The following is a 12,100-nucleotide window of genomic DNA, read 5'->3' on the forward strand; positions in this document are numbered from 1 at the left end:
TAATGCTTTATATAAAATTAAAATCATTGATGCTCTAAGCGGTCGTTTTTTTTTGTCTATGCGCAGGTGATAATGTGTCCAATGTTTATTTTCTTGTTAACAACAAAATAACATAGTATGAACTTTGACATGAGATTAAAGCCAAAGGAGATTTCATTTTCTTAATCAAACGTCAATAAAAGACCAAACATCATCTTTCACCTTCCCACGCCAATCCACCTCTGTAGCTGATATTCCAAACCAGCACCATAATCGCCGCCATCGCGTGGGCCACAAACGTCAACGTCATTGATCCCTATCGACTTTTATATTCAGAGCCTCAGAGGCGTGTACAGGTGTGTACTCTTGTGGTGGTAGTTACTGAAACTGGATAGAAAAATAATATTTTGCCAAAACCCGAACCGTTACGTGGAACTAACTTCTTAAACAAGTTACATCGACTATATACTTCCCAGATAATGATTACACTCAAAAGAGCCCCGTACGAGATAATAAAACGTCGACAGCAGGGTTCGAACCTGCGCGGGCGAAGCCCAACAGATTTCAAGTCTGTCTCCTTAACCACTCGGACATATCGACATGTTGTAAGCATGGATACAGAGAATAATTTACTCTTTGAGATGTTACACAAACATGCTCAACATGGGTTCAACTTCTCCCAAACGGGAGTATTACATTATTTACAAAGACAAGTGAATATATGAATGAAAACGACGATGAACAATTCAGTTCTTAAACCAAGGAAATTACATAATACTGAAAAATGTTTCAGTTTTTTCTTTTTTGGAATATCAGAAATACGAAAGATGATATCTTAGATGCTTTTTTGATGAAAAACAACGAAAAGATCTAGAGAGCTCGGCTTTTGATAATGTCGAAACTCATCTCGCTAGGATCAGTGGCTTGCAACTCCACCTGAATGCCATCCAATTCTCTCTTGAACCTATCCTTAGAGCTTGCGTACACCATCTTCATCCTCACTCTAGATGAATCCGGTGACCTACCATGCATCATCCAACAAAGCCAAAACACATAAGTACACTTCATTCAAAACTACTGAAACAAAATCAAGTCTGGTACGTGGGAATATTAAGTATAAGAAAGGGTAGGGTTGTTATCACTTATCAGGTTCTAAACACAACTGGATGAAACATTTGCTTTGACTCCCAAATTTTATAAAGCTGATATATATAGATCGCATGATTTTCAAATTGTCTATTTTTTATCAAGATTAACTTTAAAATGTTTATGGCCTTCTAAATCTCAGAGCCGGTCAAGGTAAGTACTAACATGACATGAAATTGAAGATATATAACCTTTAATAAGGCTACATGATGTACATGTTCTAACGTTTTAACTCAACACGGCTTTATGATATATAGTAAAATTGAATGAAAGTGTTCCAAACCAAAAGGTAAAACTGAATGAAAATATTAGAGTCCCGGTTAGATTATATATTTGGTTGTCTCCTTTTACTTAACCATCTGGTAAGACATCGGTTTAGCCTCCTTTCACTAAACCGTATGCACCTTATAAATACATTGTTTGTACGTACATTTTCAGTTGAGAAAGTATTTTTTACATCTATAACAACTTTCTTAATATCTCAGAGCAAATCTGAGCTTCAGCCATTAATTCTCGATCTTCTTAATAGAAAACATCAACGAAGGAAAAGTAGAGAATGCATTTGCCCAAAAAAAAAAAAAGTAGAGAATGTCGTACCAGGCTATGAAGAAGATTTTGCTCTTCTGGCAATTTTCATTGGTGGTAAAATCGAAATCGAAAACCGCATAGCGGCACTCGTCGGCAGGGAGGGAAGCGGTGAAATCATCGTAAGTCTCTTGGGGGTTTCCTAACTTTTCCACCACCACTTGCTGCCCGTCAATCCTGAATATTATGAACCGAAAGATTCTTTTCTTTAGCTCCAAAAACTTCAGCTTGCAGTTGTCTTCCACTGCCATCCCTGACGCCGCGTTCGCCTTTTCATTCAATCATATCATAGATATCCATCACCATCGATCACATCAAATACAAAAGTATTTTCTTTTCTTCTGAAGTTAGCTAGGTTTTTATTCCATTTTTTATGTCGAAGCTTATGTAATATATGTGATTAACTTATGAAATAAAATGATATAAGTATTTATCTTATACAAAATAATGAGAAATACGTCAATATCATGGAGAAATCGACATCTAACATGATTAGACAATCATTACATCAAAACTCCAGGTTTTAAAGGTCTACATAGGCATCCATATTTTAAGAATCAGACATCGATTGCCTACTACATGCCATTGTATAGTAAAAATAATCCTACAGAATTATTACAAAAGTAAGTAGGAGAAGAGAGGAGACAAACCATTGCTTTTGTTTAGTTTCTATGGTAAAGCTTGAGGAAGAGAAACTTCTTGTTCCTGTGTGAATATTGATTGTCCTCTGGAAAAGAGGAAGATGGGAATGTAATTTGTTAGGAGAATTAAGGAAGAGGATAATGCTTAATTGGTTTGTGAAGGGAGGGTCGAGACAAACTCGGACAACTGCTCTTATTTATTATCATTAATATTAGTCGCTAATCTGTTTCTGTGATAAGGGCGTACATTGTTTTCTTATTTCAAACCTTAAAATTAGCTTAACCATCCCCTCTTTTAAGGCACTGCACACTCTATTATTAGCACCTATTTGTATACATCATGCATACGTTCACACACATGCATGCATATGCGTATATAGATTCATTATCAAATTTAATCGCTAGTTTGCATCATTTTTGCTCATTTCTACCTTTTGTATTCTTTTTTTCACCATTTTACAATGCATGTATAGCATCTAATGCCTATATGACCAGACCATTCATTTATGCTATGTTACCAGTACCACTGGAGCAATGGCTTCCCATAGCCAAATCTTCCTTATTCTGATGATCATGTCTTCTTCTTCTTCACCTTTCTGTTTCGGTGGAAGGTACGTTTCGAAATCCCTCATTGATCGATCGTTTGTCTTGTTTGAGTTTTATAAAGATCCTTGCATTTTCGATTGCATTTCACTCTCAACCTGATTGAAGGACATGTAGATTTATTTTTGCAATAATGGGGTTTGCGAGAATGTTAATCACATTTCAGTTTAGTTAAGCTTTAATACTGCTCCCTGTTCCTTCTACTTTGATTTATATTTCCTTTTTTAATTTATGCAGTCGGAAGGAACTCCGAGATAAAGATGAAAGTTATACACAGTCCAATTATGTTGTTGGATCTAAATCTGTGGACCCTAGACGTGTTCTTCAACTTTCATGGCTACCAAGGTGAGGTACTTTTTTCATGGATATCTGCTTCATAGATCAAGTTGTACACAATCTTGCATATAGGAAATTTTCTAGCTGTTGTTAGTTGGAGTTTTTAGATAGCCTGAAAATTAGTCTTCGATCGGGAGATGCTACTGTGTGTTTTACTATTTGGAATGCACAGGGTCTTTCTTTACCGTGGATTCTTATCAGAGGAAGAGTGTGATCATCTGATATCTCTGGTAAGTTCCTCTTTTCTATCCGGGTTGTTGAGATATATTTGATACATTTGTTCTTTTGTAATGGTTGTTGCTTTTTTCTGTAGAGAAAGGAGACTTCAGAGGTTAAGTCAGGGGATGCTGATGGGAAGACGCAACTTGTAAGTTCTGAGCAAGCTTTAGATGTGCCGGTAAGTTCTTAGTTTATTCTTGAAGTTTGCAGATACACAAGCATGTTGCCATATACCTAAACCACTATGGGGTAAAGATGTTATATAGATGTTATTCAAATAGACTCTTAAGACTAAGTTACAAAAAAAAAGTAGACTCTTACGATAATATGTTTGTAGTTTTGTGTGACACGCAACTTAGAAAGCGCAGGTGTTATATAACCCTAGTATAGCAGTTTCCACCTCGGTTGTTTGAAATAGCTATAACAATGTCATGTTCCAGTCATTAAATTTGGTGCAATTTTGGATAAACTAGGATCCAATAGTTGCTGGGATTGAAGAAAAGATTTCTGCATGGACTTTCCTACCAAGAGGTACTATGTACTAACCTTTACTTATCTTTGTTTCCAATCAATGGGCACCTTTTAATTCCTATTGGAAAGGCCTCTTTTCTCCAGTTAGGTTTGTAATTGCCTTCTTCTTAGGCCAAAACTGCCGGCTAATGCTCTTTTGGTTCACATCTTTCAGAAAACAGCAGTCCGATCAAGCTAAGAAGTTACACATCGGAAAAGACAGGTAAGAAGTTGGATTATTTTGGAGAAGATTCTAGCTCAGTGTGGCATGAATCTTTGTTGGCAACTATCATTCTCTACGTCATAAACACAACTCAAGGTGGAGAGCTTCTCTTCCCAAACTCAGAGGTCAGTAGAAAACAAATAGAAATCAACACAACGAATAATGAAATCATAATATCTATTTTTCGTCCACCAGGTGAAAACCAAAAATAGTTGGTCAGACTGCTCAGAGACCGGTAACATCTTAAGACCAGTAAAAGGAAACGCAGTTCTGTTCTTCACAAGACACTTGAATGCATCTTTGGATCCAAGAAGCACTCATTTTAGATGTCCTGTGCTGAAAGGGGAACTGTTGGCTGCGACAAAACTGATATACGCCAAGAAACAAGCAAGAAATGATGAGGACAGTGGTGAATGCAGTGATGAAGATGAGAACTGTGGACAATGGGCTGAGCTTGGAGAATGCAAAAAGAATCCTGTTTATATGATTGGCTCTCCTGATTACTTTGGTACCTGCAGAAAGAGTTGTAACGCTTGTTGATTCTTGATATATATCATTCTGATCATATTGGAAATATTGGCCATACTGAAACATTTTTTTCTCAATTTCTAAACAGATTCAAATTTGTCAAGCTCTTAAGTCTCGTTACTTTTTCCTTCGAAGACAAATATTCAAGTGTTCATATATACCTCCATCTTTTTGTAAACATATATCTTAGGTGTTTTGCCCGCGATGCGGGCTTAAACATTTTCATAATTTTTGAAAAGTTTTTTGTACACTATATTCATTATATTAAAATAAATCTTAAAATAAATTAATATTATATTTTTAATTATATAATTAAAAAATATTTAATTAATATTTAATTATATAATTTATGTTTTAACTCATTACTAAAATACCTTTTTAGATAACAATACAATTTATGTATAGAAAATATATATTTTTTAATTATATTTTTAGATTTTGGATAATTTAATATTCTATTTTAATTATATAATTAATAATTTTATTTGATTAATATTTAGTTATATAATTCATGTTTTAACTTTTTATATATAATTCATGTTTTTAAGTTTTTACTTAAAAGACTTTTTCACATAACAATACAATATATACATAAGTTATCTCTTTTTTTAAATTATATTTTCAGATTTTAGATAATTCTTACTATTCTTAATATTAATCAATTATCTAATCAAAATCAATTAAAATTTTGTTTTTATTTTTTAATTTATTTATACATTTTATTCATTAAGAGTATAAACGATATTAACAACTCTAACTTTCAACGTGAGAGTTCGATTCCAAAAATTTACTTCGTAAATAATAGTATAGATAGATAGATAGAATAGTATAGATAGATAGATATATACATATATGATTCGAATAAATTCATTTTAATTAGCAGGTGCGTGTCCGTTTGAATATTCTATCAAAACAGATTAAAATAAAAAGGAATATTCCATCAAAATTAAACGTGGATTATAGAAGATGGATTCTAAATCTGATGCTAGAGAAGCACAACAAACATATTTGGCTTGAGTCAAGCAAAGCCGTTTGACATTTGTGATATGAGATTATGATAGTTGGCAACTGAGCTCAAAATTAACTAGATAAGTTAGTATGCAGGGAAATTTATTTATTTCTTGTTTGTTCATCAATATTAGAGACTTTTTCCAGAGTTTTACCTCTGAAACAACAAATTAGTAATAAATAATAATTAGAGCAAAAATAGTGTTTGCTCACATCATTGGACCAATGAGATTTAAACAAATGTGAATGAATACTTCAAAGTCTTTTTTAAATCTGGACCAAATAAGAATTACAGGGAAAGAAATCATATTTTTCCTATTAAAACATTTGATTTCTTTTATTAATTTATGTTATTGACCATCAAAATATTTGCTGGATATTACGAATTTGGACCCCATTGTTGTCTCGCCTTTATAATTCCTATGTCCTTCCTCCCCGGCACAGCTCTCCCATTCCGAAATTTTCTCAAAATTTTCTTTAGCGTCCCATCACTTTCTCGGATTTTCTCTGTTTTCGCTCCCTTCTCGCTTTTGAATCAATCCCCCCAGGATCGCTCTTTATTTTATTTTCTTCTTCTCATTCTCTCTTTCGACGCGCGTCCGATCTGTTGTTACTGTGTTACTGGTACGTGATCGGCACTTTCGATAAACACTCAAAATCGATTTCGAATTCACTCGCGTCGTGTATGCAATGCATGACTGTTTGTTGATGAGATTTCAAAACCGCCAATAGCTTTTTTTAGTTCTCTCCGCCCCGCTTTGGATAGTGATTTTTCGATTTCGATTTCGATTTTGATTCTGTTAGGTGGCTTCTCTGTCAGTGGTTCTGATAATTGAATTGAATTGTATATATATAGTTACTGTGTTTGTTAATGGCTGTTTGTTTGCAGTTGAAATCGATGGAGCTGGTGAAACAAGAAGGGAATGATTCTCTCGACATGCTAATCAGACGAGCGGTTGGTAAAGATCCGTTTCTCACTTTCCATAGACCTGAGAACAGTCCAGTGCAGCTCTTTCAGCTTCTCAATACCTTAGAACGTCCAGGTAATTGCCTCATTGGGTGTTAATGATGGTAGATAGATATAGATATCATGTGTGGCTTTTGGGGAATGGTACATTTGTATTCTGTTTGATTGTTCTATTTGGTTGACAGGATGGCCGTTACTGGCTCCTTTGAAGATACAGCTGCACAAGTGTGACAAGTGCACCAGGGAGTTTTGCTCTCCTGTTAACTTTAGAAGGCATAAGCGTATGCATCGGCCTTCTAGAAAGCCTGAAATGGTTTGCTTTGCCTGAACTCACTCCTGGTTGATTTAGTTCTTTTTATTTCGAAGTGTTTCTGAAGATTTGTGTTTGCATGGTTTCAGTATTCTGGTAAAGAGAGGGATGCACTGGGGGCCTTTTTGGATGAGGTTAGTTTCCCTTCCTAGACGTTTTCTCTTTTTTTTTTTCCTTTAGGTAATGATGATCATGTTCATTCTCTCTGGTTATTTCAGCTCTCTGCATTTGACGCAAAGGAGATTCTCTCGTTAAAGAACATGATGCTGGAGGTATAGTATATGATTCCTGTTGATGCTTTCCCTTCTTTTCTCAAAAAAAATTGTTATCTTCACTCATTTTAAGCGCATAGTGAGCATCTGTTATGAGTGTAGTGTTGCATGTTCCCCAGTCTCCCAATGGCTCAATTTATTGTTGTTTGACTCATCGTTTACAAGGGTTCTGGCTCTTTATGAATGCCGTATTGCTTATTTTCTTCATTGTTGCAAGTTTTGTGAAACCATGATTAGAAATAGAGAATATACCATACCTAATTCGTATGCACATTCTCACTGGGCGGATGAGTATGCATACATTTATCACGCTGTTCATTTCTTGTTTTCCATGCTATAGCATTATATTTCTCCATCATTGATCTGTGTGACTAATTAATATGCTTTGCAGACATGAGACTAGTTTCTCCAACTTAAGATGCTTTGTTTTGGTTTTTGTAGAATGTTCGTGGAGAATCAGTTGAGTCAGGACTAATTTCTCTGATCGAAAACCCAGGATATACTGCGCTCCCCCAGTATTATCTAAGAGCTGGTTCTGACATTTTGGTATGAAGTTCCTCTCTCTCTCTTGATGATTTTTTTATCTTTCTAGATAAAGTATTCTCCATGTTCAACCTCATGGCTGATATAGTGATGATATATGTTACTTTTTCTTCAGGACATCATCCAGGGTAGACCACTTAGGTTTCCAATTTATTCAAATCAACTTTTTAGCATTCTCGATGATGCAAGCGAAAAGACTTTCATGACCAACGAGGCTGCATCAATTCAGAAGTACATTTTTGACGGGGAAAATGGAAAAAATGTACTGGAGGCAAAAAATGTCGTTGCTTGCGCTAGCTTTCTTCTGGAACAGCAATTGGTAACGTTTTTCCGTCAAGGCTTCACCGTTCCCCTTTAGTTGGCAAAGGAAAGTGTCTTATACGAGGACGTTTCTTTGCATGTATCCGTTACATGTGATTTATTTTTGTTTCCGATTGTACAGATTAAAGCATGGCTTGCTGACAAAGATGCGGAAGCTCTGAGATGCCAAAACTTACTGGTTGAAGAGGAAGAAGCTGCTCAAAGAAGGTGCGTGCTTATTAATTGCAATGCCAGTCATATAAGATTACTAAAATCAAGATTCTCCGATTCGGAATTGGTTTCTAAGTGTTGAATCTTATTTACTGGTATGATGTCTGGAGCAGACAAGCTGAGCTCTTGGAGAGGAAGAAGAGGAAGAAGCTAAGACAGAAAGAGCAGAGAGTAAAGGACCAGACAAAAGATGCTAAGGAAGACGAGAGTACCACATCAGAAGAACAACAACAATCTCCAGCCGAGTCATCAAGACCGTTATCCGTTGCTTCAGATACCGAGGCACAGAGATCAGACTCCATACCAACTGAGGACTCTTCATCCCTCGAGGAACCTCAAGTTTTGGAAATTGATAATGAGAGGAACGGTGATACTCAAGCGGCAATTGTTGATGGTGATGGGTTTGGTAACGGCCCAAACATGGAAAGGCGAAGTGGCCGTAGGGAAATGGAAAGATCACAGTATGGAATGCCGAATGGGTTTCACGGTAATCATGCGCCAAAACTTGGAGGCATGCGAAAGAACGGAACTAACAGAGACGCAAGAGCCAACACTACCAAAGTTTGGAGCCGAAAAGCTGATAACCCCAAATCGATATCACCAGACGCAGTAGTAGCTGAACCGGAACAAACTAAGAACAGCGAAGTTCTGATTGGATCGGTAAGTGTAACAATTGGAAACAGCTGTCTCAGTGGAGAACATAACCAAGCAAAATGTAGTAGTGAAGAGGAGGGAAGAACAAAGGCTGTTGAGGCGAAACCCACATCTGAGCAATCAACTGCAGAGGTATCGAGACCAGTGAGCAGTCAGGGAAGGAAAGTGTCAACATCAAATGGAAACACAGACAAAAAAGATGAGCACTCGAGCTCAACTCAACCTGAAGTTAAAACCGCTAATCACATAAGCTTGCAGTTCAACAACCACGAAGCAAAGGCGTTTCTTGCAAAGAGTAAAACTTCTTTTCTTCCCTTTATTAATCCTCCTATCGTTTAATTCCAATAGGTTTAAAGTGGGTTTACTCAAAATTGAATGGGTTTGTCAGGATGGAAAGAGGCAATATCTGCAGAACACGTGACGTTGGTTCTGTCTCAGGAAACAAACATGCCGGGCAACAACACTCACCAATCCTCAAATGGTGTTATAACCGCCGCGAGACCAAAGCACAGGATGAAACCCGAAAAGGGCGCGAATGTGAAGTATGTTCCAAAACAGAAGATTCCTTGAAAAATCGAACTTGATTCTGGACCAGAGAGTATCATTCTTTTTAGGTATACCAAAGTGCAGTATTAGCGAGAGTGATAGAGAGACGAATCATTTTTTTTTCATGCTTCTAGAGAGATTTTTCTTGATTTCAAGAGTCCTCATTCTTGATAGAAAGACATAGATTTGTTATTTTGTTGACCTTATTCCATTTTGAGGGTTTAAACTTGAAATTTAAGATTTTGCAATGAAATAGGTTTTCAGATTTTTATGAAATGTTCCAAAGAATATTATTATATATATCTTATCAGTACAAGATAGATCCCCACAATGAAAAGCTATATATATATATATATACGTATAGTTGTTGTTAGACCCCCAATCTCTTACCAAATCATTGAACTGCTTACCAATGTTAGGTGGTGTTTCTTCTGGTAATGAAGAAGACTGAAAAAAAAGTAACGCTTTTGTCAACTGAATCCTCCAGACCGTAACACAGGAAAGAAACTCCAACTGTTTCCAGGACTGTTATCACCTTTCCCAGCAACCTTCTCATTCGCCCACCACTCCGCTGTCTTCTCCTCTTTCGTGTTATCAAACTTGAACTCTTTGCTCGACCCTAACGAAAACGTTCTCAACTTCTCACTCAGCTCGTCACCAGAAACCGAGTCACTCCATTTGTTCGCTTTCTCATCCAAACCAACTCCGTATAGCTTACTTGCAAAGCAACGCGCAACGTCTTCACCAGTCAACTCAAACGAAACTCTATGAGCAACCGCGCCACCTTCATCACCATGCCTTGACGACGACCCGTCATCATCAGAATTAGCCAAAGACGCAACCTCAGAGATCTGACTATCCAAAAGACTGCCTAAACCCACCATCTCTACACCATTTGGCGTCACAGCACCAGAACCAAGCTTTGACCCAAGCCCTCCACTTCCACCGTCAGGAGTCAAAGCACCCGAACCCAACCTCGAACCTTGACCAGCAGGCGTGATCGTCCCAGAACCGAACCTCGACCCCCATTTACGCGCTGTGAAGTGCTCAAACCCCAGAAACCTCGGAGGCTCACCGACACGAAACTCGATGATGGAGCATTTACCAGGGTAAGGAGAAGAAGTACCAGAGTTGGACACCACGGAGCCAGGAGAGATCAGATTCCCACCTGGACTCCCTGGATACACTTGATGCGACTTAAACTCGTAGTGCCCAGCCGAAAACTTCTGACTCACTCCACCACCACTCCTCCTCGCTCGTTCAAGCGAAGAAGTAAGTAACTGAGCGAAAGGAACCTCAGGGGAAGAAGGCGTTGCGCAAGACGCTCGACCAGACTCAGGAGGCGGCGTGTAGGGAGCAGTTGTGACGGCGGAGTCAACAGGTGGAGTAACGGGCTGTGTTTCGTTAGCGTAAGGCCCAATAGCAAACGCTGAAGGCGGTTCGTTGCGGGAATACGCATTAACGACTCCGTGAGGAGTGTGGGACACAGAGGAAGGACCTGACTGAAGAAACGACGCTGGAGATGAAGGAGGAGCTATAAAAGGAAGGAATATCGAAGTTGAGTTGCTAGATGAGTTTTGGACCGGAGCCACCGGAGCTGATCCGGACCCAACAGGTTCGGGTACGAGAACCGCGTGACCGATCCGTTTGTTGTTCTTTTGGGATCCGAAGCACCAGTACAAGCTCCGCCAGCTTCCCCATTTTTTCTTCTGTAAATTAAATTTAAAAATAAAAAGACAAGATTGTTGATCAGCTACAGACAAGAATCTAGTGGTTGTAATTAACTTCACCAATACTGATCCAAAGTGTTGTTGTTTACTTACCTGTACTGACGACGGTTGGACTCGAGACTCGGCGGAGACGATGGCAGAAGCGGCGGCGTTCACCGTCTCGACGGTGTTATTCACGTTTCTCATATCTCAGACTTGTTTGAATTAAGCGAACAATAGCATACAGATTATGCGAACTCTCAACACCACTTTCGATCTCAGCAATAGAAGAGGAGGGAGAGGGATTCACGGTGAAGATCAAAACGAAACAAAAAAATCTGGAAAATTTAAAATGTGAAATCGAACAGACAAAGAAGGGAATAAATAAGCAAAACTTTTTTTATTACATGGAGGATGAGCGAGCATTCTCTCTCTCTCTATCTCTCAGTGGTCGTTATCTTTTACAGTTTGCATTCAATTTTCCACGAGATATTGCCACGTCATCGAAGTTGACGGTCCGGACCCACGCGCTTCCATTTACTATTTTTCTTTATATTAAAAATAATATTCGCAATTATTGTAGTGTTGGTAATTAAATCATTGCTATAAATAATTGGGAAAGAGAGGAAGAGGGAAAATACTTTAAAAGGGAAAAGTAACGCATTATAGTGATGCAGACAAATGGCTTTCCTTTCGATTATTTTGTTATAACAAATCATCGTTTGTTGAGACGGAAGCGATACGTGTCGCTCTGACGGCTCTGATCTCTACACGTATCCGGTCTCCTCGA

The 12,100-nt window shown here is 37.9% G+C and overlaps 4 protein-coding genes and 1 non-coding gene across 8 annotated transcripts; 2 read left to right on the top strand and 3 right to left on the bottom strand.

Annotated features, from left to right (window-relative positions):
• Positions 1 to 195: 195 nt before the first annotated feature.
• On the bottom strand, positions 196 to 2,518 carry LOC106375175 (actin-depolymerizing factor-like). Its single transcript, XM_013815047.3, has 3 exons — positions 2,361 to 2,518; positions 1,723 to 1,979; positions 196 to 1,000 (listed from the first exon to the last, which is right to left on the bottom strand). Exons 1-3 carry the CDS (start codon positions 2,361 to 2,363, stop codon positions 850 to 852), a joined length of 411 nt encoding a protein of 136 aa, XP_013670501.2. The 5' UTR covers positions 2,364 to 2,518; the 3' UTR covers positions 196 to 849.
• On the bottom strand, positions 498 to 579 carry TRNAS-UGA. The gene has a single exon. It is a non-coding gene; the product is annotated as a tRNA-Ser (tRNA).
• A 154-nt stretch (positions 2,519 to 2,672) lies between the features above and the next one.
• On the top strand, positions 2,673 to 4,951 carry LOC106375162 (probable prolyl 4-hydroxylase 12). 4 transcript variants are annotated; one of them, XM_013815039.3, is made up of 7 exons: positions 2,673 to 2,962; positions 3,192 to 3,299; positions 3,463 to 3,520; positions 3,604 to 3,657; positions 3,983 to 4,040; positions 4,195 to 4,367; positions 4,438 to 4,951. In XM_013815039.3, the coding sequence occupies exons 1-7, from the start codon at positions 2,886 to 2,888 to the stop codon at positions 4,780 to 4,782; spliced, it is 873 nt and encodes a 290-aa protein (XP_013670493.1). In that variant the 5' UTR covers positions 2,673 to 2,885; the 3' UTR covers positions 4,783 to 4,951. The 4 variants fall into 4 exon arrangements, with proteins under 4 accessions (XP_013670493.1, XP_022572631.1, XP_022572635.1 ...); XM_022716910.2 differs by having other exon boundaries at positions 3,604 to 3,687; positions 4,438 to 4,949; XM_022716914.2 differs by having other exon boundaries at positions 2,822 to 2,962; positions 3,192 to 3,304.
• A 1,210-nt stretch (positions 4,952 to 6,161) lies between these two features.
• BNAA01G14840D lies at positions 6,162 to 9,868 on the top strand. Its single transcript, XM_013884575.3, has 10 exons — positions 6,162 to 6,402; positions 6,668 to 6,821; positions 6,931 to 7,058; positions 7,145 to 7,189; positions 7,274 to 7,327; positions 7,769 to 7,873; positions 7,986 to 8,189; positions 8,313 to 8,398; positions 8,515 to 9,350; positions 9,444 to 9,868. Exons 2-10 carry the CDS (start codon positions 6,677 to 6,679, stop codon positions 9,623 to 9,625), a joined length of 1,785 nt encoding a protein of 594 aa, XP_013740029.1. The 5' UTR covers positions 6,162 to 6,402; positions 6,668 to 6,676; the 3' UTR covers positions 9,626 to 9,868.
• A 9-nt stretch (positions 9,869 to 9,877) lies between these two features.
• Positions 9,878 to 11,754, bottom strand: LOC106442961. Its single transcript, XM_013884586.3, has 2 exons — positions 11,425 to 11,754; positions 9,878 to 11,310 (listed from the first exon to the last, which is right to left on the bottom strand). The coding sequence occupies exons 1-2, from the start codon at positions 11,515 to 11,517 to the stop codon at positions 10,072 to 10,074; spliced, it is 1,332 nt and encodes a 443-aa protein (XP_013740040.1). The 5' UTR covers positions 11,518 to 11,754; the 3' UTR covers positions 9,878 to 10,071.
• Between the last annotated feature and the right edge of the window lie 346 nt (positions 11,755 to 12,100).

The sequence above is a fragment of the Brassica napus genome, chromosome A1, assembly GCF_020379485.1.
Source record: "Brassica napus cultivar Da-Ae chromosome A1, Da-Ae, whole genome shotgun sequence".
Lineage (NCBI taxonomy): Eukaryota > Viridiplantae > Streptophyta > Magnoliopsida > Brassicales > Brassicaceae > Brassica > Brassica napus.